The following is a 27,661-nucleotide window of genomic DNA, read 5'->3' as shown; positions in this document are numbered from 1 at the left end:
CATCTCTCCTCTCAACAACTGTGTGTGAAGCCTGGCACGTTATGCTTACCACTCACCACCACCAGCCAGTGATCCAGCTACACAGCCAAACAGATCCCTCTGTCTAACTTATTCCACTTCTCCTCTATCAGTGTTGTAGAGCAGAGTGGGTACTTTGTAGCTGGCTGCTGTGTCTCACTTTTAGCCCTAAGCCATGCTGCCAAACGAGAACCCTCCAGGGTCCCCATGCTGAGTTAATTAATTGTGTGTGTGCCCCTGTCCAGCAGCAGGTTGTCCTGCCTGAGCTAGGGTCAGCCACTGTGCCAGCAGAGAGAAAGCCCTGCCGTCAGCACAATGTAACACATCCAGGCAGGGACCATACCTTACCCTCTACTCGCAGCAAAATAACAGGGAACCTACAGCCTTCCCTGGAGAAACGCTGCGCCTGCAGAGTCACACACTTTTTCCACTCATTCATCTTTGCTTGGAAGGCTACTATTATTCATGATGAGCAGATAGCTAGGCGTTAATTGAGCAGGAATTAAATCCCCCACAGTGGAAGGCAGTGTGGATGGGTGGAGAAATGCTATAGGGGGTCAGGGGGTGTATGTTCAGCTGTTGCTATGTTTCCTCCTGCCTCCAGTCAATTGAAATCTGCTCTGCCCGAACAGAAGCTCATGGTCACGAATCTCACTTCATAGTCAGAAAAGAGACCATGGTTCTTGTTGAGTCACTGTGTTGTAGAGGCTCTTTGTGTGTGTCCTCACCTTAGTAGACCCTCTGCTGTCAATCGCTCCAGGCCCAGTCTGGGAGGTGACTCTGGGGAGGGGGTTGAATTGCCTCAGCTCTTTACTGCACACATGGCCAGAATGAGTGAGCACACTGGAGAGATCTTTATTCATCTTGATCGGGCACATTCTCCTTGGTGGCTGAGTCAGATCAGTCTTATCTCCCTCCCCTGTGTCAGCCTCTCCATCTCTTTTGAAGTGAACTGTTAAACAAACCCTGGCTGTCCCCTCAGGACACTCTGGCCTTCATTAAACTAAAGGCATCTATTGTCTACTTGCTTACGCCAGCTTGTTTTTAATAAGACCGCCTCAGAAGTTTCCACTTTATTCTTTGTACAGTAAAGTGTCACTGTCTGTTTTGGGGCCTGAGGTGGCTTTTCATGTAGCCCAATACATTGTTACAGTACCTGTTCAAAGGGAGATTCAGCCCACAGCAAGAGCAAGAGATCCATAGCAATTCAGCACAGTGAACAACAATCCATTTGTAGAGGTGTCTCATTATTGGTGTGAATGTTGGTTCAGTGCCACTGGCTGACTCTGGTCACTGATAGGGGAGAGCAGGGGGCTAGTTTCTGTTTCTGGCCCATCTGTAACAATTTTTTCTTCTCTCACTTTATTGCAGATCCCTATAAAACTCTGAGTGAAGATGGCATTCTTTAAAAACAACTTCTGGGTGAGTCTATTTGATGTACCATTATGTTCTATGAGGATCATTGGCAGCTCAACATGGAGAGGTGAAAACTGACAGTCAGATTGCATTATGACGATTTGTTTTGGGGGCCATTATACATGAACACTCTAGACCCTTTTACTGCTCATTTCTATGCAGAAGCTAGTAAAAACCCAAACACTCACAGACTGTATGTGACACTGACAGTAGAAATCATGGGCCTATCCTTCAGATAATGCTGTACAACTCTTCTGTAGATGAAGGACACCAATGCATGTAGGTTGACTGGCCAATTCTGTCCGTTCCCTGATTCACACATGAGTCATGATGCCTTACTTTCAGAGTTAATATTCTGTGAATGATACTGAACCACCACCATACAGCACATCATGTTGCATTCTACCAATCTGTCTCCTGAGTAATCTATCTGAATCAGAGAGCGGAGGCTGACTTGTCTCCTTGGTGATGGTGGGAGTAGGGGCACAGGGTTCATTCCTGACACACAGATGAACACAGATCACATCTTTACAATGCCTGGATAAGGGACCAACAGGAACCACATCAATATGTTCTAGCAGTCCTATAACCTGTGCAATAACGGTACATAATAAGCATGACAGCAATGTAACCCTGACTGTAGCCCCACTAGTCTGATAGGAGAGACCGGAAAATACATTAGTCAGCTGCTCCTAGGGGGACTATGCCTGTGTACTGCTTTCCTCTGAACACCTGGCTGAGCTATTTCAGGTGTGTCCTAGTTCTAGTACACGACCACTGTCCCCTCACCATGAAAGGGGAAGGATATTTTGGGAAGGACGCTGTGGCAAAAAGTAAAAGTAACAATTGAGTCAAAGAGGAAACTATACCAGCCATCCATTTGAATTAAATTCGAGGAAATTAGATTCCTATCCTTTATGGAATTCAAAGGTTTTTATAGGTCACAACATTTTGAGACTCTAAAGTTGTTTGTATTGTTTCGTTGTTGAGGGATATCTGATTATGAAAGTATGTGCTTGTTTGTCTATGTACATGAAGCCTCTCTCTGTGGTGGATCCCCTCTGTCCTCATTTTGTGGAGTTGTTGTGTTACTGACTGTGACGGAGGCAGTGTTGAGTGTGTTGTTGTGAGGAGCAGAGTGTGCCGGATTGTCTTGTCTGCTCTGCCTGCCTGCTGGCTGACCAGCAGCAAGTCATGTGATCCTGGCTGCCTTTGTGTGGCTGCAGGCAGCAGGGCCTCCATGCCTATGGAGGGGAGCGGAGACCTCCATTGTGTGGAACAAAGGTTGGTCAAAGGTGCTTCCCTCCAACTCAAACCAGGAGGGATGCAACTCTCTCTGATAGTCTAACACCATTCTGTGTCTACAGGCGGCACTGTGTGACTTCCATATTTTCCATCTACATAATGATGTTGGCTTCTCTTCCTAGTCTTAATTAGTCAACAGAGGGAAGGATGAGGAATTGCCATCTGTTATGATTAGGTGCATTCTTAATGAAGTCCTCACTCCAAGTCCTTGGGAGTAGAATGACTCCTTCCTTTCAGATGAAAGAAGGGTGAGTACAGTTTGGGTGTAATGCTCCGTTCAGTGTTTTCATCCCAACCAGTGGCGACCCGTCATTCAGGGCACCTGTTTTGAGCCCCACCTGTTTGGCATTAATACGTGTCACATATCAGTTTGCAAACTATGTAAAAAAAACAACAACATTTGAGTTAATAAAGCCGCGTACAAACATGGTCTCTTTGCTTTCTTGAGTAAGTCAGCTCCGAAATTTCAGCCTAGCTCAGTGCTTTCTGTGGTGGAGGGGCAGCCAGAGGAAAATACAGAGCGCAGGGGTTAGGAATCTTCTCTAGTTGCGCTGTGATTGGCTCAGTGTTCTGTCACTCATGGGGACACTACATCACCGCAAAATCTACAGGGAGAGCTTGTAAGTTCAAGCCCCTTGGGTGCTGCCATAGATTTACATTAGAAGTGCCCATCCAAGAAAGCTCCAGGTCATTGGCCACAGATAAAATTATGTCAAATCACATATCTACCGTAGCGTTGATTGGACGGATCATGTCAACATCATACTTTCAAAATCGTAGCTTTCCTCTAGACAAGCAGTCATGAATCACGTGGACAATCTACTGGCAAATTCTTGTCATACGAGGAGAAATTGTAGATAAAATGTATCGGTGCTCATCGCCATTGGACAACATTACACAAGTTGGAAATTGCATATTCAACAATGAGTGGTTTGGAATCCGTGGCTCACTGGGGGGCGAGGCGAGCGAGTTCCGACTGGGGAAAAATACATTTTGAACGGTCATCCAACTTGGAATTCCAAGTCGGGAACTCTGGCCTCTTTCTAGAGCCCCGCCTTGAAGATCAGTGACGTCATGATTCAACCTTGTTTTTTTTCCAGAATTCCCCAAGAAGGTCCGCAATAACACCTTCCTGTTCAAGTGAGCACAGCATAACTGAGTCCAAAAATGTGTTGTATACTGCTGCATAAATTATGTAATATGCCAGGGAGATAGGATTACTTTCTTAGCTACAGTATACATAAGTGTATGCTGTGTAGTAAGCTGTTTGTAGCCCATGTGCCTCACCCTAATAATTTGGTCCCTTTCTCCCTCATAACGTAGCCTACTGTTCTGACTTGGTGGTGCACATGTAGCCTATAGCCTGTTTTAGACAATATTTGATGATGATGACATTTGTAAGAGCTTTTATTGTCTGCTTATTTGCCCCCTTATTTATCCTACGGTTCTGACTTGGTGAACAGGGAGAATACTGTAAGAACGGCCTATGTTTGGAATTCTGTCGCTGTACATTTCAAAAGTGCTGAACAAATCATTATATTGACTACATTCATCTTCGCTCTCTCATTGTCTTAATCGAGATTACAGATTGCCTGTTATCCGCTCATCGGTCCCTTATGCCATAGTTTGTATATCTCAATTGTCAGTAGAAACCACATTTTGTTTAAGCAAGTCAGCCATTTTAGCTATTATTATTTTTTTAAGGCAGTAAATGAGGCTGAATGAACTGTTCCGTTGCCGGACAAGGCTCCATTGATGGCCACGTGTATCGGTGGTTAGGATTCACTCCATGGTGCTGAAAAGAAAGCTCTGCTGTTGGGACAACTTTATGTAGGCCCAACAGTTTGGCCACCGTTTTATGTATTGTTTGTGTTGTGTAATTTCTTTGCTGGCATGCATTACAAAAATGCATGCCATCTTGCCCCACCAAGATTTACATGCTAAAATCTCCACTGATCCCAATATAATATATAATAATATATCCCATTTAGCAGACGCTTTTGTCCAAAGCGACTTACAAGTCGGCTGGGGCCACTACTTTTACATATGGGTGGCCCCAGTGGGATATAGACATGTTAATACCCCTGATATCCAATTCCCCTTTGAAATTGCTGAATGGGTGCTCTCGCATTGAACACCATGAATGTTTTAATTTCTCCTTTTTACCGAAGAACGGTCCATTCAGTCCATTGCTCTAGAGTCTAGACCCACTAATGCACTACCATTAGGAATTCTAGCAGGACTGTGTGTTGGCTGAATCATCCATATCGTTTTATATAGTTCTCTGCTAGGCCTCATCAAGGCACACTGTCTGTCTGTTCCAGGAAATGGGCCCTGCTCTCCTAGGTGAATTATACCCAACCAATCAGCAGAATGAACCCAGTGTTGCTTCTGCTCTTCCCTCGTCAATTTGTGCCTGACTGTGTCTCTGGGACTCACTGGGCTCTAAGGTCCGGAGCGGACGAATGTAAACCCAGTGGCTGAGACGGATGGGCAGGAATGTTACCAGAGGTCTCTCTATCTATCTGGAACTGTTCTTTGCTCTGCTAAATTAGATGAATGGCAGCAGGATAGTGGATTACTGTACCGCTACATAGAGACATTTCAGGGAATTTGCCTTCAGGTTCCTGAGGCCAGATGCAAGTGTTCTGGTGATGGTAATAGAAGCATGAGTGTGGACTACGGTGTGTTTGGGTGTGTGTGCATTGTGCTCAGTCTCCGTCATGGGTCAGTCCTACACTCAGGATCTCACATGTACCGCTGGGCTCCATTCCCTCACCTGCGGCCCAATGGGGCACTGAAGCCATTAATCAGTATGGCGACAGGGATCGGTGCTGTGATCTGATCTCAGCATGAAGTGATGTCCAGAGTAGTTCTACACAGGGATACTGCTGGTCTCTCCCAGGCGCTATGGACCAGGTATCAACTAGTGTAGGTGATGGGTTGTTTTGGGGACTCAGTGAGGCAGTCCTTTAGATGCGGAAGTGGTGTGCTGAGATACTAGGGGTGCTGCTGACACTCTTCCGTGGGATTGCCCGTAAGCACAAAACCTCAATGAGTCAGCTAGACGGTCTCTTTCCACGGATACTAACCTGGGTCTATCCAACTATGTTATCATTGTCATACCATATAGGCCTACTATGTCATGTCATACTACATATATTATATACAACTCTGAAAATGGGGTAGGAAATGTATGCACTTTGACATCGGCTGACGTAAAAAGGGCTTTATAAATACAGTTGATTTGAAATGTCCTTCACTAGCCAGGCCTGATGGAGTTGTTGATCAATGGATTGGAAGGCAAGGTTGTTTATTCTGCTGACCAGTGAGAGCGGGACAGACTTTCTGTTCTGTTACTGTGTGCCAGGTTTCACATGTGCCCCCCCCTGCATCACAGCACAAGAATGTCCACCGACACCGGATCCCCTCACTAAGACACTGCTACTCGCTGCTACTCTGGCCACAGAACCTGCTGCCCATAGTGCAGCGATACACTGGTGTTCAACCACAACTCTTGTAACTGGCCAAGGAGGTAACCACACTTACCTAATTAAGCCGGACATGCTCTAGCAGGGGGATCCAGACACGGCTTCTTTATTTAACCACGCCAGTTCCCAATGAGGCCTGCCTTCCAGCACACCGTTTAAAGGAGCATCCCAGGCCTCGTTTGTACAGTAATTATTTTTGTTCATGCCTGAGGGGGAAAGCCAGGGATACTTCTAATTTGAATCAAGTGAGAGTCGTTAGCTGGCTGCGCTGCACAGTACAAAGATGAAATGGGGCAGCAAGTCTTGATTGGTTAACTGCAGGGGGAGGGAGGGGGAGAGGGGGAGCCGCTCGCTGGGTGAGAGTTTAGGGTGTTCTGGAAGGAGTGAGTGAGCAGACCCCCTCCCCCAACCCAAACCTCCCAAGGGGCACCCTGCTCCTCAGGAGAAACAGATGGGTCCGGTGATGTGTTAAACAACGACTGTAGCTAATACCTGTAAAACATGAACCTGGGCATTACCTGACTGGACTGACAGACGATGCTGCTCTGTGTTGCATGGAGTACTAATGAATCTCAGCCATGGTGAGAAAGTTGAGTTGTCTGGGTGCCTGCACACAGACCCTCTGTCGCTCCTCTCCCACAGATCACATTGTCATTGTAATGAGCTCTCTCTTGCATGAGCAAAACTTTCTTAGGGGAGCTGCATAAATCAGACTGAAAAATAACTGTCAATGACTGCTGGTCATGGTGTGGAATATGAAACAGGTCTGTGTGATGAATGATCTCAGATGGAACATGATGGGTTTAGCTATAATTCATCATTCTAGTCATGGATTTAACTCTTAGGATTTTTTGAATTATACTTTCTTTTAGGGTGCGATACTGACACACCTCGAAACATACATACACAAACAAACACGTCTGTCACATTAATGAAAAAGCTGTCATACTTCTCGCCCACTGTGTCTGTTACCTGAGGAACATGCCACTTCGATACAGCTACGACTTTGTCGTACCAGGGTGGGAGAATTAACAGCTGGTTAGGATAATTAGGTTAAGGTTAGAAAAAGGGTTAGGGTTAGCAAAAATGCTCTCCTAACCTGCTTCAAAAAGTCACTTGTATTGTGTTTTTAGGGAGTCCCTTTCAGGAAACAACGGCATTATAGTTTTAGGGAGTCCCTTTCAGGAAACAACGGCATTATAGTTGTTCATAAAGCCTAGACACCATATTAAATGTACCTCTTGATTTCATTAGCTGATAAAATAATGTTCATACTAATTTCTAAAGCACAAATGTGTCCATAGTTATCAGCTTTGATTGAGACCAGAAATGGGAATTAGGCCTGAGTCTTTAGGCTATTGTGTTTTTGTGAAATAAGCCTTTATTGTCTAGCTGACTAAGGCCTTGGTGTGTCTTTAGCTCCTTTCACAGAGAAGTTATTTGGCAGTTGGACTGACTTGAACAGTAGTAGCTTTATGTATTGTTTGTTTGGGGTTCCTTTTCTGAAAATCACCTGTCACTCATCCTTACATTCACTGCATGGATGACTGCTTGGGACCTGGTGATTGAATATCATTGTTGCTTTGTTTTCAACTTTTAATTTGGCTATTTGCTAATATGTTTTAATGATCACCAATGCCTTATATGATAATACTGTAGGCTATGTTTTAGATTGTGTGTGGCATTCACACTGGGGATACAGCACCTAGTCAGAGAGGTTAGCATAGTGAAGGGAACTATATACCTGCATTGTGTTTAGGGCTGAGCAGGGCAGGTCACCTTCCTCTGGGTGCAGAAGGGAGAGAGGGATGGACAAAGACTATGGCATAATTTCACTTCCATTGAGAAGGAAAGGTATTGGAGAATCACATGTGAATTAAAATCTCTGCATTAACTAGTGTACTGCATGCAGTGGTGGAAAAAGTACCCGATACCTTAATAGGTTACTCAAGTAACAGTAAAATACTACTTGAGTAAAAGTCTAAAAGTATTTGGTTGTAAATATACTTTGGTATTAAAAGTAAATATAATTGCTAAAATATACTTAAGTATCAAAAGTAAAAGTATAAATAATTTCAAATTCCAAACCACATCACATTTTGGAGTCATACCACCTGTTTTCATGCCTCTGACATGGTAATGATAAATACTAGTGAAATAGCCCGCCGTTTTCTTGACATTTTGTATTATTGTCATAGGCTCATATTTTACTGGTACCGTGTACCTCCACTATTTATTTTTCTGGGACGGTGTACCAGACTGTACCGCCTTAATTTTAACCCTGGATTTGAATCCAAATCCTTTGACCCCTACTGAGGCCATCAGCCAATCAGCCCATCACCACTCTCCTGCCTGAGTAGACCGACGTCTCAAAGCAACGATTGTGTGTGTCTGTAACTGTGGTGCAACTGTGGTGTCTGTAACTGTGGTGCAACTGTGGTGTCTGTAACTGTGGTGTAACTGTGGTGTCTGTAACTGTGGTGTTGTGGTGTCTGTAACTGTGGTGTTGTGGTGTCTGTGACTGGTGTCTGTAACTGTGGTGTCTGTAACTGTGGTGTCTGTAACTGGTGTTGTGGTGTCTGTAACTGTGGTGTTGTGGTGTAACTGTGGTGTCTAACTGTGGTGTTGTGGTATAACTATGGTGTCTGTAACTGTGGTGTCTGTAACTGTGGTGTCTGTGAATGTGGTGTAACTGTGGTGTTGTGGTGTAACTGTGGTGTAACTGTGGTGTCTGTAACTGTGGTGTTGTGGTGTCTGTAACTGTGGTGTTGTGGTGTAACTGTGGTGTCTGACGTGACTGTGGTGTCTGTAACTGTGGCGTTGTGGTGTAACTGTGGTGTCTGTAACTGTGGTGTTGTGGTGTCTGTAACTGTGGTGTTGTGGTGTAACTGTGGTGTCTGTAACTGTGGTGTTGTGGTGTCTGTAACTGTGGTGTTGTGGTGTAACTGTGGTGTCTGATGTGACTGTGGTGTCTGATGTGACTGTGGTGTCTGATGTGACTGTGGTGTCTGTAACTGTGGTGTCTAACTGTGGTGTCTAACTGTGGTGTCTAACTGTGGTGTCTGTGACTGTGGTGTCTGTAACTGTGGCGTTGTGGTGTAACTGTGGTGTCTGTGACTGTGGTGTCTAACTGTGGTGTCTGTAACTGTGGTGTTGTGGTGTCTGTAACTGTGGTGTCTGTAACTGTGGTGTAACTGTGGTGTCTGTGACTGTGGTGTCTGTGACTGTGGTGTCTAACTGTGGTGTCTAACTGTGGTGTCTGTAACTGTGGTGTTGTGGTGTCTGTAACTGTGGTGTCTGTAACTGTGGTGTTGTGGTGTCTGTAACTGTGGTGTGACTGTGGTGTCTGTAACTGTGGTGTGACTGTGGTGTCTGTAACTGTGGTGTAACTGTGGTGTCTGTAACTGTGGTGTCTGTAACTGTGGTGTCTGTAACTGTGGTGTAACTGTGGTGTAACTGTGGTGTCTAACTGTGGTGTTGTGGTGTAACTGTGGTGTCTGACGTGACTGTGGTGTCTAACTGTGGTGTAATTGTGGTGTCTGTAACTGTGGTGTTGTGGTGTTGTGGTGTCTGTAATTGTGGTGTTGTGGTGTCTGTAATTGTGGTGTTGTGGTGTAACTGTGGCGTCTGTAACTGTGGCGTCTGTAACTGTGGTGTCTGTAACTGTGGTGTAACTGTGGCGTCTGTAACTGTGGTGTTGTGGTGTCTGTAATTGTGGTATTGTGGTGTTGTGGTGTAACTGTGGCGTCTGTAACTGTGGCGTCTGTAACTGTGGCGTCTGTAACTGTGGTGTTGGCCTACTCCTAGCTTCTCTCTGGGAACCTTGGCATTCCAGCCATTCCCCTGCTACTAAAAGGGTGTCCCTCTCTAGCAGGGTATTTCTAGTGTTGAGGTGCAGCCGCCTGCCTGTCAGGACAGCCTACACAACGGCCCCGCTGTTGACATCAAAGTGGGGGCTTCAAGGAACAGGCTATTTTTAACGCTGCCTCTGTTAACTCTGCTGTTATGTTATAACTTTTTTTTTTGTAGTATTTTATTTTTTGGTATTGTCTGTATCCTGATTTAACCTTCTAGTTCACATTGCCTTCCCTGTGCCAGTCTTGATGACATCTGCACAAGGCTGCTAAGGTGCAGGAAGACAAAAGGAGAAAGCTTCTGCACACTTTGGGTCAATGCAAATTCTGATTTAATGCTATAGAACAATAGATCTGAATTTTGCATGGACCCTGTGGAAAGACTACTTTGGCCAATGAAAATGACTTTCTGAAGAACAACTCGGCTTGCAGTCGGCCTGTCTATGAAAAATGTATTTCTGTTTCCTTAAACCAGTGTCATGATTGCTTGTGGTTCCCCACTGAGCGAAACAAGAAGACAGCCACAGTATTAAAGGTCATGGAAGAAAACAACATGAGTTTATGTCATCACCAGCTCCCAGGCATACTTCTGTTGGAGAGATAAAGGCATGTCTGTTTTCTCCAACCCTGTGTCAACCTTGGTTCTGGTTGCTTAACAACAAGAGAAACATCCACAATATTTTAAAGGTCATGATGAAAGAAAACAGTATTTGTTTTGTTTGTGTTCAATGCTACTATGCTCCAAGGGTCCTCAATGAATAAGTAACAGAAGTGTTGAGTGAATTTATATAAGAAAAACATCTATTTCCTGAGGTCGTAGGTTTGTCTGCCATCAACTGCTATTTGTCACATCTTTCATGTTGAGGAATCTATAAATCCCTTAGAGATGCAGTACAATCTAATTCTGTGGCTCACCAAGGTGTTGTCTGCTTTTTGCAGGGGGAGAAGAATGCAGGTTTTGACGTGTTGTACCACAACATGAAGCATGGCCAGATTGCTACCAAGGAGCTGGCAGAGTTTGTCCGTGAGAGGTGAGGTGTTGTTTGGGCTGGGATGTTCTGGAGAGGTGGTACATGAGTAACGTGGGAGTGATGTTTCTTAATCAGTTTGCTTTTCAACTCATCCATCCATTTGAAAAAGTCATTTTTCTAAACGCTCATAAATGTTTTGAAGTTTGCCTTTTTAAAAGACTGATTCCAATACTGGCTACAGGGCCTTGTCGCTTCCTTTCATAGTCATGTCTTAGTGCAGAGGAACGGCTCCATCAGTCTCCCCTGCCTCCTAATCCACATAACTGGGCTGCATTTGAACTCAGGCCAGCACATGGGAGTGTTAAGAGAGACACACACACACTCTCCTGCAATACAAGACACGGCCCTCAAGACAAGGAGCTCCCTGTCTCACTAGACAAATATACACACACACTTGCAGTAGCTGTGTTTTTGCCTGTTATCTGGGCACTCAGCTCCGGTAACATGTCAGTCTGAATAATCCTCCTGGATTGTTTTCCCAGAAGTCGCCTGTCTTTATTCAGTCTGTTAATGAGTCAATTAGCTGGAAGTTGAACACTCATTGTAGTATTTAAGCCTGGGCCTTACAGGACTTTTCTCCCCAGAGGGGAAGACGACAACCTGCACTGTCAGGCCAATGTCATAGTCTTGACTTTTGTTCATAAGATCCGAACCACTGCACATTCCCCACAGAAGGGAGGAAATTCAGTTATCTACTTGGAGAGAACAAAGTGTCAGTCAGGAAATTAAACAAGACATTGCAGGGAAGATTTCCCTCATGACAGACCGAGTAACCAACCCATTGAGCTGATTGATTCCCCACGCTCAGTGCAGAGGAGCTCTTTCCCAATCTGGATGTTCTATGTATCTAAAAGCTGAATGTCATGTATTCTAACCCTTTGTAGGCCTAGCTACCCCTCTTCAAGGTGTACTTGTTCTCCATAAAGAGCTGTGTCTGTTGCCGGAGGCCTGTGAAACTGCACTGATTTGTTTGTTTATTACATTGCTCTTTCCTTGTCAGGGTGAGAGGGGGTTGTTACCCTCCAGATATACTGATCTACTTTCTTCTCCGTGGGTGCTACAGATGGGTATTAAAGTTGTATGTTCCTCCTGCAGAAATGAGGCCATTTTATTATTTACATTTGGGTCAGGGCAACATTTACAGAGTATTGAAGCTAAATATTTATTTTCCCTTTGCCTGGTTGTTTATGCCTTTAGGTTTGTGCTTTATGATGCTCTGTACATGATAATATGACAATATGCTAGTAAGATATGCAGTTGTTTTGTGTGAGCCGGAAGGGGACGAGTTCAGATTTATCTGTAGTTGGATGCAGGATTTCCAAGGCTGAGACGGCATAGACCATCACTCTGCCTGGTTTGTTACTTACCAGCCACGGGCTCTTCAGGAATATATCGATCTATCTGTGGTTCTCAGGGCTGCCATCGAGGAGACCTACTCCAAGTCCATGAGCAAACTGGCCAAAATGGCAAGCAACGGAAGCCCACTAGGGTGAGTATATTAGAAAACTCTTGACATCAACATCTCAGTTTAAAATGAAATCAACTGTTTCATATGCTGGCAGGGTGCCTAGAGGATTTACAGGAGTTTGTCTGTATGGTTTGATTCTCTTGGCCGGGGTCTGTGGTTTACTGGGCCGTAGCAGGCCGGGGTCTGTGGTTTACTGGGTCGTAGCAGGCCGGGGTCTGTGGTTTACTGGGTCGTAGCAGGCCGGGGTCTGTGGTTTACTGGGCCGTAGCAGGCCGGGGTCTGTGGTTTACTGGGCCGTAGCAGGCCGGGGTCTGTGGTTTACTGGGCCGTAGCAGGCCGGGGTCTGTGGTTTACTGGGCCGTAGTAGGCCGGGGTCTGTGGTTTACTGGGCCGTAGCAGGCCGGGGTCTGTGGTTTACTGGGCCGTAGCAGGCCGGGGTCTGTGGTTTACTGGGCCGTAGCAGGCCGGGGTCTGTGGTTTACTGGGCCGTAGCAGGCCGGGGTCTGTGGTTTACTGGGCCGTAGCAGGCCGGGGTCTGTGGTTTACTGGGCCGTAGCAGGCCGGGGTCTGTGGTTTACTGGGCCGTAGCAGGCCGGGGTCTGTGGTTTACTGGGCCGTAGCAGGCCGGGGTCTGTGGTTTACTGGGCCGTAGCAGGCCGGGGTCTGTGGTTTACTGGGCCGTAGCAGGCCGGGGTCTGTGGTTTACTGGGCCGTAGCAGGCCGGGGTCTGTGGTTTACTGGGCCGTAGCAGGCCGGGGTCTGTGGTTTGTTTAACTCTAGAAATGCACTATAAAGATTTAACTTTAATGTCATATTACCGTTTAAACAAAATGTATGAAATCGCATCTGTTAATGTATGCAATTATTAGATTAAAAAAAACCACGATGTTGGTGTTAGGACCTTGTACTGTAGATGACATATTGCTCTGTCTCACAGGACGTTTGCTCCTATGTGGGACTTGTTCCGGGTGTCATCAGACAAGCTGGCCCTCTGCCACCTGGAGCTGATGCGTAAGATGAATGACCTCATCCGGGACATCAACAAGTATGGTGACGAGCAGGTCAAAGTCCACCGCAAGGTAACACTTCTCACCATATCTTTCTATGATCACGACCCCTCTATCCCCCACATCATTCACTATATTATAAACTGGGTGGTTTGAGCCCTGAATGCTGATTGGCTGAAAGCCATGGTATATCAGACCGTATACAACGGGTATGAGAGAACATAAATTTTCTTCTGCTCTAATTATGTTGGTAACCAGTTTGTAATAGCAGTAAGGCGCCTCTGGGGTTTGTGATATATGGCCAATATACCACGGCTACGGGCTGTGTCCAGGCACTCCACATTGCGTTGTGCATAAGAACTGCCCTTAGCTGTGGTATATTGGCCCTATACCACACCCCCTCAGGCATTATGGCTTAAATATATAATGTGCATTTTAATAATATGTGCATGGTGTGTTTCTCACAGACCAAGGAGGAGCAGGTGGGGACCCTGGACGCTGTTCAGGCCGTCCAGGTGCAGAGTGGTCACCTCCAGAAGTTCAGGGAGGGATACCACACTAAGTGTATTGAGCTGGACCGACTGAGGAAAGAGGGAGCTCCCCAGAAAGAACTGGAGAAGGTCTGTCATTAGGCATCAATGAACACATTCCGTATAATACAGTATAGCTGTATAAACTGTTATATGAGCACAGGGTGCCTTACGTTAATGAGTAGTTGCTGAAAGTACACTGTATAAGATAGTTGAACAAGGTTGTGATTATTATAGCAGATCATTTGTTCACAATGATGACTCACCAGGATGAATAAAGGTTCCAGTAATGGCTGGAGGAAGTCTATAATCGTCCCCTCTCTCACTAGGAGGAAGTCTATAATCGTCCTCTCTCTCACTAGGAGGAAGTCTATAATCGTCCTCTCTCTCACTAGGAGGAAGTCTATAATCATCCTCTCTCTCACTAGGAGGAAGTCTATAATCATCCCCTCTCTCTCACTAGGAGGAAGTCTATAATCACCCTCTCTCTCACTAGGAGGAAGTCTATAATCGTCCCCTCTCTCTCACTAGGAGGAAGTCTATAATCATCCTCTCTCTCACTAGGAGGAAGTCTATAATCATCCTCTCTCTCACTAGGAGGAAGTCTATAATCACCCTCTCTCTCACTAGGAGGAAGTCTATAATTGTCCCCTCTCTCTCACTAGGAGGAAGTCTATAATCATCCCCTCTCTCTCACTAGGAGGAAGTCTATAATCATCCACTCTCTCTCACTAGGAGGAAGTCTATAATCGTCCCCTCTCTCTCACTAGGAGGAAGTCTATAATCGTCCCCTCTCTCTCACTAGGAGGAAGTCTATAATCGTCCCTTCTCTCACTGGGAGGAAGTCTATAATCGTCCCCTCTCTCACTGGGAGGAAGTCTATAATCGTCCCCTCTCTCACGAGGAGGAAGTCTATAATCGTCCCCTCTCTCTCACTAGGAGGAAGTCTATAATCGTCCCCTCTCTCTCACTAGGAGGAAGTCTATAATCGTCCCCTCTCTCTCACTAGGAGGAAGTCTATAATCGTCCCCTCTCTCTCACTAGGAGGAAGTCTATAATCGTCCCTCTCTCTCACTAGGAGGAAGTCTATAATCGTCCCTCTCTCTCACTAGGAGGAAGTCTATAATCGGCCCCTCTCTCTCACTAGGAGGAAGTCTATAATCGGCCCCCTCTCTCACCGGGAGGAAGTCTATAATCGGCCCCCCTCTCTCACCGGGAGGAAGTCTATAATCGGCCCCCCTCTCTCACCGGGAGGAAGTCTATAATCGGCCCCTCTCTCTCACCGGGAGGAAGTCTATAATCGGCCCCTCTCTCTCACCGGGAGGAAGTCTATAATCGGCCCCTCTCTCTCACCGGGAGGAAGTCTATCATCGTCCCCTCTCTCTCACCGGGAGGAAGTCTATCATCGTCCCCTCTCTCTCACCGGGAGGAAGTCTATAATCCTCCCCTCTCTCTCACCGGGAGGAAGTCTATCATCGTCCCCTCTCTCTCACCGGGAGGAAGTCTATAATCCTCCCCTCTCTCTCACCGGGAGGAAGTCTATAATCCTCCCCTCTCTCTCACCGGGAGGAAGTCTATAATCCTCCCCTCTCTCTCACCGGTAGGAAGTCTATAATCCTCCCCTCTCTCTCACCGGGTGGAAGTCTATAATCCTCCCCTCTCTCTCACTAGGCGGAGATGAAGTCTAAGAAATCTGCAGAGTTGTTTGCTGTGTGTATAGAGAAGTATAACCGCGTGGGAGGAGACTTCGAGCAGAAGATGAGCGAATCAGCCCAGGTCAGTCGGTCCACTGGGCCTGGGGCGGGTTACTTAGACACACTCAATCCTGGGGTTCCCTTAAATTAACAAACCGTTTTTGTTCACAATGAACACGTCTCCATGGCTACCTGCACAGTTTCCAAGGAAACCCTCAACAAATCCAATGAACGGTGCTATATTTGGTGTTTAAATGATGACTGGAATCCTGGTGACCAATTACCTGTTAATAGCTAATGGGAGATCTGTCCCTGATAATGAGTGAGGAGAGAGCTCGGGGGGATTTCATGAAGACTACAGCCCAGAGCATGATGGGTGAAATGACCTGTTCTTTCAAGCTATTACTCTTGCCCACATGCAGTGTTGTGATTAGTACCTGGTTATTACCTTGGATGGGACCTCTGTTATACTCCACTGCTCTGGTCTGTACCTGGTTCTCTTCCTGTACAGTTGCCTCTGGTCTGTACCTGGTTTTCTTCCTGTACAGTTGCCTCTGGTCTGTACCTGGTTCTCTTCCTGTACAGTTGCCTCTGGTCTGTACCTGGTTCTCTTCCTGTACAGTTGCCTCTGGTCTGTACCTGGTTCTCTTCCTGTACAATTGCCTCCGGTCTTTGACTTTGGGTTCTTTTGGTTTATTTCTTACCACTTAACTGCACTTTGCAGTAGTTAGCGCCAGTGTTTTGTGGGTATTTTGAGTAGCATTTTGTTGTGCTTTGCGGTAGTTTGCGCCAGTGTTTTGTGGGTATTTTGAGTAGCATTTTGTTGTGCTTTCCGGTAGTTTGCGCCAGTTTTGTGGGTATTTTGAGTAGCATTTTGTTGTGCTTTGCGGTAGTTTGCGCCAGTGTTTTGTGGGTATTTTGAGTAGCATTTTGTTGTGCTTTGGGGTATTTTGAGTAGCATTTTGTTGTGCTTTGGGGTAGTTTGAGGAGCATTTTGTTGTGCTTTGGGGTAGTTTGCTGTAATTAGGACCCATCTTGGTGTCTGAACACTGTTGTGTTCCTGTCCTCTGTACAGAAGTTCCAGGACATCGAGGAGGCACACCTGAGGCAGATGAAACAGCTAATCAAAGGATACTCCCACTCCATAGAGGACACCCACGTCCAGGTGGGACAGGTAGGTCACCCAGACACTGACCCAGGCCAGCAGAGCCTGTCTGGAGGGATTTAACTGACCTTTTTGAGGGGTTGTCTCCTTCTACACAAAAACTGAACCACAGTCAAACTCCACACACCAAACACATCCACAACAAACTCTCCAGTCCAAACCTCTATCTCTTCTCTGACTGCAACGAGCCCCTCTCTCCTCTGTTCAGGTCCATGAGGAGTTCAAACAGAACGTGGAGAACATCGGCATAGATAACCTCATCCAGAGGTTTGCAGAGCAGAAGGGCACAGGCAAAGACAAACCAGGTACACCACACAAACAGCATAAACAGATGCTTTGATCCCAGCATGTGTGAGCGTGTGTCCGATTTGTCCTCACTATGGTGTGTCCCTAAATGTGGCAGCCCTGGTGGGGTTTGAAGAGTACATGACAGCTTTAGTACCGGAGGGGAGTAAGAAGAGTCGAGGAAAAGCCTTCAGGATTCCTGGACTGGGCAAGAGGGACAAAGAGCCAGACTCAACGTGAGCATGCGCGCACACACACACACACACACACACACACACACACACACACACACACACACACACACAGACATGTGTGCTTACAACACAGACCGAGACAGAAACCCAGCTATTTTTACCAAGAAGCCGAGATAAATGGAAATTACTGGAGCGATGTCGTCACGCACACGCAGATGATAAATCCCAATTACCCTCACTTTCTTTTGTCAGCTCCATCTGTGATACTTTCTTGTCACTTAGCCAAATTCATCTTTGTTTCTTTTAGCAGGGATTCAGCTGTGACGGAGACACCAGTGAGTATATGCTAATTCACAGTGGCTCAAAAACCATCAAATCAATGGCCGTTCTTCCATTATCAGTTGTACCTCCCTGGTGGTGAATAAAACAGCATATCACTGTGCCCCACCGCCAACGTATTGTACACACACATCAATGCTGTGTGTGTCTGTACAGTCTGTGTGTTTGTGTCTGTACAGTCCGTTTGTGTGTGTCTGTACTGTGTGTGTGTTTGTGTCTGTACAGTCTGTTTGTGTGTGTCTGTACTGTGTGTGTACAGTGGTGTGTGTCTGTACAGTGGTGTGTGTCTGTACTGTGTGTGTACAATGGTGTGTCTGTACAGTCTGTGTTTGTGTGTGTCTGTACTGTGTGTGTACAGTGGTGTGTCTGTACTGTGTGTGTACAGTGGTGTGTGTGTACAGTTGTGTGTCTGTACAGTGTGTGTGTACAGTGTGTGTGTGTGTGTGTGTCTGTACAGTGTGTCTGTACAGTGTGTGTCTACTGTGTGTCTGTACAGTGTGTGTGTGTGTGTGTGTACAGTGTGTGTGTGTCTGTACAGTGTGTGTGTACAGTGTGTCTGTACAGTGTGTGTCTACTGTGTGTGTGTCTGTACAGTCTGTGTCTACTGTGTGTGTGTGTGTGTGTGTGTGTCTGTACAGTGTGTGTGTGTGTGTGTGTGTGTCTGTACAGTCTGTGCGTGTGTATGAGCAAGGGAGAGTAATCATGTGTGACAATGGTGTGTCTGGCAGTGTTTGGTTGTCTATTTTTATTATTTTGACCAGTGGCGGAAAAAGTCCCCAATTGTCATACTTGAGTAAAAGTAAAGATACCTTAATAGAAAATGACTCAAGTAAAAATACAGTGAAATACTACTTGAGTAAAAGTATTTGGTTTTAAATATACTTAAGTATCAAAGGTAAAAGTATACATCATTTCAAACTCCTCACATGAAGCAAACTGAGCTCCTCCATTTATGCAGGTTCTAGTTTTCACACTGCTCCTAAAGTGATCTCCTGATGACAACATCACAGGGTGAAGGGTTGTTATGGCACTTTAAGCTTATCAAACACTAGGAGAAAGTATTTATGTTTGTGTCCAACATGGGTATTCTCTATTCTGCACACAGAACTCTCCCCTAGAGGTGGATGAGGAGGGGTTTGTAATCCGAGCAGACGTCAATCAGAATGATATCCTTTGCAGTAACACTGACTATCAGACAAGAGGCTGTCTCTACTGTATTGTAGTAAAAAATCCCTTGGACAGACCTCTTTATCTTCATAATGAAAACAAGGCTTCCTGCCACTGTGAGTATTCTATCTTTATAAAGCAGTCTAGACGGTCTCTTATGAGATGAGTAGAACATTAAGTCTCCCTGCCCCCTGAGAGACATTTAAATAGACTGAAATGCTCTCTCTGTCCCTAGTCCAGCTCCAGTCCATTATCAGTGAATGAGGCTGGACAAAGGAAACCCTGACACTCCCAAAGATATCCAAGGCATAAGGCTCTTCCCTGTCCATTTTAGTCAGTCCACTGTCCACCCTCCGTCAGGTCACTTTTCCTTGACTCTCTGTCCGCACGCTGCTCGATGGAGGACAAGGAGGACAACTTCTACTCCAGCGACTCTGACTTTGACGACGAGGAGCCCAAGAAGTTCCACGTCCAGATCCGTCCGGTGGGCAGCAGCAGCAACTCTGCTGCTACAGAGATGGAGCTGAAGGCCACCGTGGGGGCACTCACACTGCCCCCCAACAGAGGGGTATGACGGGGGAAGGAGAGGGTACAGGACCAGAGGGGAGGCTAGGGATGAAATGTGTGGCGGATTTTCACATGGTGTGGTATCAAGTCTTAAGATTTATGAAAAGGGAAGCTCAGAAATGCTCCTCTGTTTATTAAGCCATGTTTATTTTCCCTGATATTGTCTCTCCACGTTGTTGCAATAACAGCAGGATGTAAACGTTCTACATTGTTTAGATATCCCCAGACAGTGTAATTAACAACTCTGCTCTTTCTCTTTCCAGGTGTCAATCAAACGTCATCTCTCCAGTAAGTTCCATTTAGAACCGGCTTCTTGTTAAAAATAGCTGGGTTTCTGTCTGTCTCTGTCTGTATGTTTTACGCATTTCTCTGTGTGTGTGCGTGGTACTCTGATTCCTCTTGTCCTCTCCACAGGAAACAGCAGTACTACAGGACGTTCAGAGGGGGAGGGAGAGGGCGCCACCCACAGGGGTAAGTAGTTAGCACTCTCTCTCCACTCTTTCTGCAGCATCAGTAGTAAACTCTCTCTCCACTGTTTCTGCAGCATCAGTAGTAAACTCTCTCTCCACTGTTTCTGCAGCATCAGTAGTACACTCTCTCTCCACTGTTTCTGCAGCATCAGTAGTACACCCTCTCTCCACTGTGTCTGCAGCGTCAGTAGTACACTCTCTCCACTGTGTCTGCAGCGTCAGTAGTACACTCTCTCCACTGTTTCTGCAGCGTCAGTAGTACACTCTCTCCACTGTTTCTGCAGCGTCAGTAGTACATTCTCTCCACTGTTTCTGCAGTGTCAGTAGTACACTCTCTCCACTGTTTCTGCAGTGTCAGTAGTACACTGTCTGCAGTGTCAGTAGTACACTCTCTCCACTGTTTCTGCAGTGTCAGTAGTACACTCTCTCTCCACTGTGTCTGCAGCGTCAGTAGTACACTCTCTCCACTGTTTCTGCAGCGTCAGTAGTACACTCTCTCCACTGTTTCTGCAGCGTCAGTAGTACATTCTCTCCACTGTTTCTGCAGTGTCAGTAGTACACTCTCTCCACTGTTTCTGCAGTGTCAGTAGTACACTGTCTGCAGTGTCAGTAGTACACTCTCTCCACTGTTTCTGCAGTGTCAGTAGTACACTCTGTCTGCAGTGTCAGTAGTACACTCTGTCAGTAGTACACTCTGTCTGCAGTGTCAGTAGTACACTCTCTCCACTGTTTCTAAAGCGTCAGTAGTACACTCTCTCCACTGTTTCTGCAGCGTCAGTAGTACACTCTCTCTCCACTGTTTCTGCAGCGTCAGTAGTACACTCTCTCTCCACTGTTTCTGCAGCGTCAGTAGTACACTCCCTCTCCAATGTTTCTGCAGCGTCAGTAGTAAACTCTCTCCACTGTCTGCAGCGTCAGTAGTAAACTCTCTCTCCACTGTGTCTGCAGCGTCAGTAGTACACTCTCTCTCCACTGTGTCTGCAGCGTCAGTAGTACACTCTCTCTCCACTGTGTCTGCAGCGTCAGTAGTACACTCTCTCCACTGTTTCTGCAGCGTCAGTAGTACACTCTCTCCACTGTTTCTGCAGCGTCAGTAGTACATTCTCTCCACTGTTTCTGCAGTGTCAGTAGTACACTGTCTGCAGTGTCAGTAGTACACTCTCTCCACTGTTTCTGCAGTACACTCTCTCCACTGTTTCTGCAGTGTCAGTAGTACACTCTGTCTGCAGTGTCAGTAGTACACTCTGTCTGCAGTGTCAGTAGTACACTCTGTCTGCAGTGTCAGTAGTACACTCTGTCTGCAGTGTCAGTAGTACACTCTGTCTGCAGTGTCAGTAGTACACTCTGTCTGCAGCGTCAGTAGTACACTCTCTCCACTGTGTCTGCAGTGTCAGTAGTACACTTTGTCTGCAGCGTCAGTAGTACACTCTCTCCACTGTTTCTGCAGCGTCAGTAGTACACTCTCTCCACTGTTTCTGCAGCGTCAGTAGTACACTCTCTCCACTGTTTCTGCAGCGTCAGTAGTACACTCTGTCTGCAGCGTCAGTAGTACACTCTCTCTCCACTGTTTCTGCAGCGTCAGTAGTACACTCTCTCTCCACTGATTCTGCAGCGTCAGTAGTACACTCTCTCTCCACTGTTTCTGCAGCGTCAGTAGTACACTCTCTCTCCACTGTTTCTGCAGCGTCAGTAGTACACTCTCTCTCCACTGTGTCTGCAGCGTCAGTAGTACACTCTCTCTCCACTGTTTCTGCAGCGTCAGTAGTACACTCTCTCTCCACTGTGTCTGCAGCGTCAGTAGTACACTCTCTCTCCACTGTTTCTGCAGCGTCAGTAGTACACTCTCTCTCCACTGTGTCTGCAGCGTCAGTAGTACTCTCTCTCTCCAATGTGTCTGCAGCGTCAGTAGTACACTCTCTCTCTCCACTGTGTCTGCAGCGTCAGTAGTACTCTCTCTCCACTGTTTCTGCAGCGTCAGTAGTACACTCTCTCTCCACTGTGTCTGCAGCGTCAGTAGTACACTCTCTCTCTCCACTGTGTCTGCAGCGTCAGTAGTACACTCTCTCTCTCCACTGTGTCTGCAGCGTCAGTAGTACACTCTCTCTCCACTGTGTCTGCCCCTTACCATGTACTTGATAATTTCCCTATATTCTATCAGTGGTAGGTCATAACTGTTTGTTTCATATGGTATTCATGCATAGCATACTATTACTCCACCTTTAATGTTAGTGATACAGCCTCTTTAATCCAGGCTGTATCACAACCGGCCGTGATCGGGAGTCTCATAGGGCGGCGCACAATTGGCCCATCATAGTCCGAGGTAGGGGAGGGTTTGGCCGGGGTAGGCCGTCATTGGAAATAAGAATTTGTTCTTAACTGACTTGCCTAGTTAAATAAAATAAATAGAAATGTTACTCCCAGTCTGATGTGAATGTGATTTACCGCGTTGCTTCTGGATAAGCTTAACAGTGCGTATCTGTCCAGTGATAAATCGTCAAGGTGGCTGACCTTGGCTGAATGACACTGTCTATTTGTCACCCCTCAGGTCTGTCTGGAACATGGTTTATTAGTGAGGGAGTAGCAGCCTGTGATGCAACAGTAGGAGGCTATTTGTGGGGGAAATGAGCAGACTGGATTAATGATGAGTGCCTTGATTAAAACCATAGCGTAAAGCGCTGTGCTGATGTTGCTTAGAGAAGCCAGGCTAATAGCTGGTATTTATCTTTATGGAAGGTAATGGGTATTCTCTTACGGCTGCCCTCCATCAGAACTCTAGCTAATCACATCTCTCCCTGATTGGGGAGCAGTCCCAAATTAAACTTCACTAAGTGTGTGTATGTGTCTTTTGCAGAGGGAGAGCAGGATGGCCTATGCAGATCCACCTCCAGTCCAGATCCCAGTAGGTGAGTGAATGTCAGTCACACTCCAGTCCTCCCCTCTCTGTCGTACATAGCTGTGAGGTGGAGAGATGCTGTGGGAGAAGAAGCCAGCAGGAGATCTGATGACAGTACTGCATCACCTGACATTACCTCTGGCTTTGCTTTTTATTCGCTCCTGGTGACGTATTATCTCCCTCTCGGTCTCTTTCCCTTTTTCATTTCATCTGTCTCTCACCCACTCTAGGTTGAGTTCTACTGCGTCAGGCTCGGACAGTCTCTTTGGACCTCCTCTGGAGTCGGCCTTCAAATCAAAAAGCTTTGCTGGTAGAGATCAGCTACAGAGAGCAGAGAGTGTCTTTGGTGCTTCTGAATGTAAATACAGTTTAAAGTATTATGATGACAGGGACAGAAGTTTTTCCAGTCAGTAAAAAGGCCTGATCTTATGTGGGATACATACTGTTTTAGGTAGTAGAATGATCGTCTCCCCTTGTTCCCTCCAGATGCTGCCTTCTCCTCTGACTCCTCCTCTCCTGAGAACGTAGAAGACTCAGGGCTGGACTCACCTTCCCATCAGCCCCTAGGCCCCTCCCCTGAGCCGGCTGGTTGGGCAGCGTGGCCATCGGCAAGTCAGAATAAAGAACCAGCAGGACTGGGCAGGCCAGAAGACCCCTTCCTCACTGTCTTTAGAGACCCCTCCCCGGAACGTAGCCCCCACCCCCAGGACAACCCTGCCAGTATCTGGGCAGCTGCTCCACGATCCTCCCGCCCCCTCCAGACATGGACCCCTTAGCCCTCTGCTTCCCGGCCTTCTCCCAGTCCTTAGCCCCTCCAGAGCTGGACCCGGCCCTGTGGAGCTGTAAACACATCCCTCCTGAAGACCCCTTCCTGGCTGCCTTCGAGAGGACCGTCACCCAGGAGACCCTGCCCCCCCCTGACGCCTGGGCCCCCCCACGCCCGCGCCCCTCCAGAGACGGAAGGGGGATAGTGGTACAGGGCGACCTGTTCTCCAGCTCCCTCAGTGACAGTAAAACCCTTCCCACCCCCTCCTCCTGCTCTCGCAAGGACAGGGACCGGAAACGAGACCGTAGTGCCCCGCCCCCAGAATCACCTGACGACCCATTCGCCATCACTATGATTGGCAGCCCCACCCACCAGTCAGCCTTAGCTGCCGCGACAGGAATCCTGACCCACATCGTCAGCAGTAGTAGGCTGACCCCCAACTCAAACTCCCTCCCCTTATCCCATCCTAAGAAGGAGCTGGTGCACTGGAAATCTGTCCACAACCCCTTCAGTGAGGGGACCTCGGCTGGGTCTCTGGCCCTGGGTGGAGTGGTCCGGGAGGGAGGGAGGAAGCACCGTGAGTCACGCAGCGAAAGCGAGCCACGCAGGAGCGGCCTGCCTCTCACACGGCACTCTGGGCCACAGGAGGACCTGTGCTTTTCTACTGATAAAGACCAGAACTGCCTGGACCTGAATACATCACAGCCGCCCTGCAACATAGGCTCACACAAGGGTATGAATGTTGAACACTACACTACTGGCCTCAGATGTCTATGCACGAGATTGGATTTTCTAAATATATTTTCCCAAATGTACAACTATATTTGACTCTATTCCAAACCCCACACTGTCTTTTAGACAACTTCCTCTTGTCTTACAGGTTGTAATATTGGTAATGTTCCTCTAGGTTCGAAGCAAAGCTTCAGGCAGGACAGTGCAGAGCTGCTGGTGGCAGCCCCTCCCAGACCAGCCAGAGCCAAGAGGTCCTCAGGCAGACTGAGTGGCTGTGAGCGAGTGAGTGTCTTCAGGAAAATCAACCGGACTACAGAAGCTCTGGTCTGGTCTCCCAGATCTGTGCATTTTACAGCTATAAGCCTGTAGACAACTACTTACTGTAACTGCTTACTTTTTCCTGTGTGTCTTCAGTCCAGGTCAGTGTGCTCGTCTCCTCAGCCGGAACCCAGCCCAGACCTCACCTCGTCCTCCTCCTCCAGCCCCAGTGAGTGGGGGGCACAGACACGCGCCCCCAGCCCTGCCAGAGGTGGGCAGCCCTCACCCCTCTCACATCTGAACCAAGACCATGCGCCCATACACAGTTAGTCTGAACACAACACTTTTTAAACCCGTTTTTTTTTAAAGATACTCAATAGCATAAAGCACTTATGAATAAGGACATTGTGCCTTGAACTTGTCATAGACATAGCTATTCTTCCCACAGTGCATCTGTCTCGCGGACCGAGCCCGATCTCCCTGAGCACCCAAGAGTTATGGCCTGTGGCTGCAGCCATCACAGAATACATCAATGCTTACTTCAAAGGTGGACAACACAACCGGTCAGCATACATAAGCCCTCTGTACACCAGGTCCAGTGTTATTACCTATTATACACAGGCCTGCTGAAAGCTAAGTGTGTGTATGTTTCTCTTCTCTCTTCTCCAGCTGTCTGGTGAAGATCACAGGAGATCTCACCATGTCTTTTCCTGCTGGAATCACTCGTATCTTCACTGCTAACCCAAACGCCCCGGTCCTCAGCTTTCGATTGGTCAACATCTCCCGGGTGAACCACTTTCTGCCCAATCAGAAGCTGCTTTACAGGTAGCTTAATATAAGCTATGGGATTGGTTGTGAGGTTATGAAATATAGACAGGTTGCGTGACAATGTCACACAAATTATGCGAGCACATCGCAAGGGTAGAAGGCTGTGTTATGATTCTGAATGATCTGATAGCTAGCAACAATGACAAGACACAGTTTGGAATCATAGGTGGCTTGTTTCAGATAGTTTATCTGGTTCTCGAGGTGTTTTTGCTTTAACCACATCTGACATTACAGCTAAAATTTACTAACTAACAACTGTAACAAAGTGCTTATTATGCAAATGTGTTTGAGAAATATAGTTTACATGTTGTCAATAATCCTATGATTCGAAGCCAACCCAGTCTGTTTTCCCCCGAAGATGCACACACATTGGTTTTTGTTACTAAACAACACGGATGTCTACAGATTGCTGAAATGGTAAGATATGTCTCATTCTTCGGTTTGTGTTATTCTCCACAGTGACCCCTCTCAGAGTGACCCAGACACCAGGGACTTCTGGTTCAACATGCAGGCACTGAACCTTTACCTGCAGAGAGAGGCTGAGCTCAACCCCCTGGCCTCCTACTATAATGTGGCCCTACTCAAATACCAGGTGACTGATGAAGTACAGTGGTACTCTCTTACCTTCTGTCATCTGAAGTTACACAAAAGTATTCTTCAAGATACACATTTTCCCTTGTCTTCCAAATGACAGCATCAACAACCTCTCCCAACTCTGTTCCTCTCAGGTGTCGTCCCAGGACCCTGGTCGTGCTCCCCTCCTGCTGTCAGCAGAGTGCCAGCGTAGTGGCACGGTGACCCGTGTAGCACTGGACTACCACTGCTGCCCGGCCACCGCCCCCTCCACCCAGCTCACTGCTGTGCAGGTGCTGCTGCCCCTCGACCACACCGCAACAGACCTGCAATGCCAGCCCCCAGCCTCCTGGTGAGTTAGGGTGGGAGGAGGGAATGAAAGGGGGATGTATGGTGGGCGGAGGGATAGAGGTATAGTGAAAGTAGGAGAAAGGACTGGACTGAAGGTCAGGGAGAAGGTGAGGACAGACTGGGAAAGAGGGGGAGAAAGAGAGAAGAGTGGGAACTGGGTTGGCCCCACTGACCCTTTGTCTGCCTTCCCAGGAATGCTGAGGAACGACAGCTACTGTGGAAACTACCCAACCTCTCCCCCACCAACCACAGCAAAGGTTACTTGTCTGTCTACAGTACATCCACACCCATCTCACTCAATGGCCACATATCAGTCCTATTCTAGCTATATAAATTATGGTTAAGGAAATATAAATGCAGTATAAAGTTCTTTATTCCAAGTCTGGCCCTTGACTACATAATTGCATTGAGTGCCACCCTCTTCTCTATTTTAATATGCAGCCTCTATGAAGGTATCATCTTAAATATCAAGATTAGCATATGAAAGCTGAGCCTGACTGGAAGATGGGTCAGTGATAATATAAGGGAGAATTGGCAGGGATTATCATTTTTTAAAACATTTTAGTCATTAAGCAGACGCTCTTATCCAGAGCAACTTCTAATTAGTGCATTCATCTTAAGATGGCTAGGTGAAACGAGATCACAATCGTACAAAGTAGATTTTCCCTCAACAAAGTATTTCTCAGTCAGTGCTAGTGGGAAAAGACCAGTGCCTTTTAAAATAACAAGCCAGTGTTATTAACTTGCTCCTGTTAGTGGAGGGGAACTGAAGAATGTGTCAATTGTTGGTTGTTCCAGGCTCTGGTACTCTGTGTGCCAGCTGGCAATGCCTGGAGGTTCCTCGTGGACCTCCCCCCAGCCTGGCAGTCCAGTTTGTGGGCTCCGGGGCCTCTCTGTCGGGCATGGATGTGGAGCTGGTGGGCAGTCACTACCGTATGTCCCTGGTCAAGAAGAGATTTGCCACAGGTACAGTAACACCATATGTTACTAAGCCTGGCCAATAAGATAGTGTGTGGGCCTTGGAATTTGACAAAAGATTGTATGGAATTTTTAAAATAATGTGTTTCACCACATGTTTGTGTTTCCTTGGCAGGGAAGTACATGGCAGGCTGCTCCTTGTGAGGAGCAATAGGAGTTCCTGGAGTACACATTGCACTTTTAGCCCTCTGGGCCATACTGACCTCCTTCCCCAGGAGGTAGAGGACAGAATGGGATGGGTTTGACATTGGGACCAGACACCGTGCTCACTCATTCTCCTG

The 27,661-nt window shown here is 47.0% G+C and overlaps 1 protein-coding gene across 1 annotated transcript; it reads left to right on the top strand.

Moving 5' to 3' along the window:
- Positions 1-1,413: 1,413 nt before the first annotated feature.
- On the top strand, positions 1,414-27,610 carry LOC135556462 (F-BAR domain only protein 1-like). The gene is given in 27 exon segments (XM_064989690.1): positions 1,414-1,440; positions 11,024-11,115; positions 12,530-12,604; positions 13,521-13,662; positions 14,058-14,210; positions 15,792-15,896; positions 16,890-16,988; positions 17,188-17,284; positions 17,383-17,500; positions 17,769-17,793; positions 18,903-18,963; positions 19,354-19,532; positions 19,795-19,819; positions 19,946-20,002; positions 22,853-22,904; positions 23,125-23,252; positions 23,381-23,644; positions 23,647-24,393; positions 24,568-24,674; positions 24,807-24,921; positions 25,099-25,213; positions 25,320-25,475; positions 25,938-26,070; positions 26,207-26,403; positions 26,595-26,659; positions 27,201-27,368; positions 27,496-27,610. Coding segments are annotated over 27 exon segments (3,531 nt in total). The 3' UTR covers positions 27,525-27,610.
- Positions 27,611-27,661: the final 51 nt, after the last annotated feature.

The sequence above is a fragment of the Oncorhynchus masou genome, chromosome 15 (assembly GCF_036934945.1).
Source record: "Oncorhynchus masou masou isolate Uvic2021 chromosome 15, UVic_Omas_1.1, whole genome shotgun sequence".
Taxonomy (NCBI): Eukaryota; Metazoa; Chordata; class Actinopteri; order Salmoniformes; family Salmonidae; genus Oncorhynchus; species Oncorhynchus masou.
Note: the sequence above shows the minus strand (reverse complement) of the source record. Positions and strands in the feature narration are given on the sequence as shown.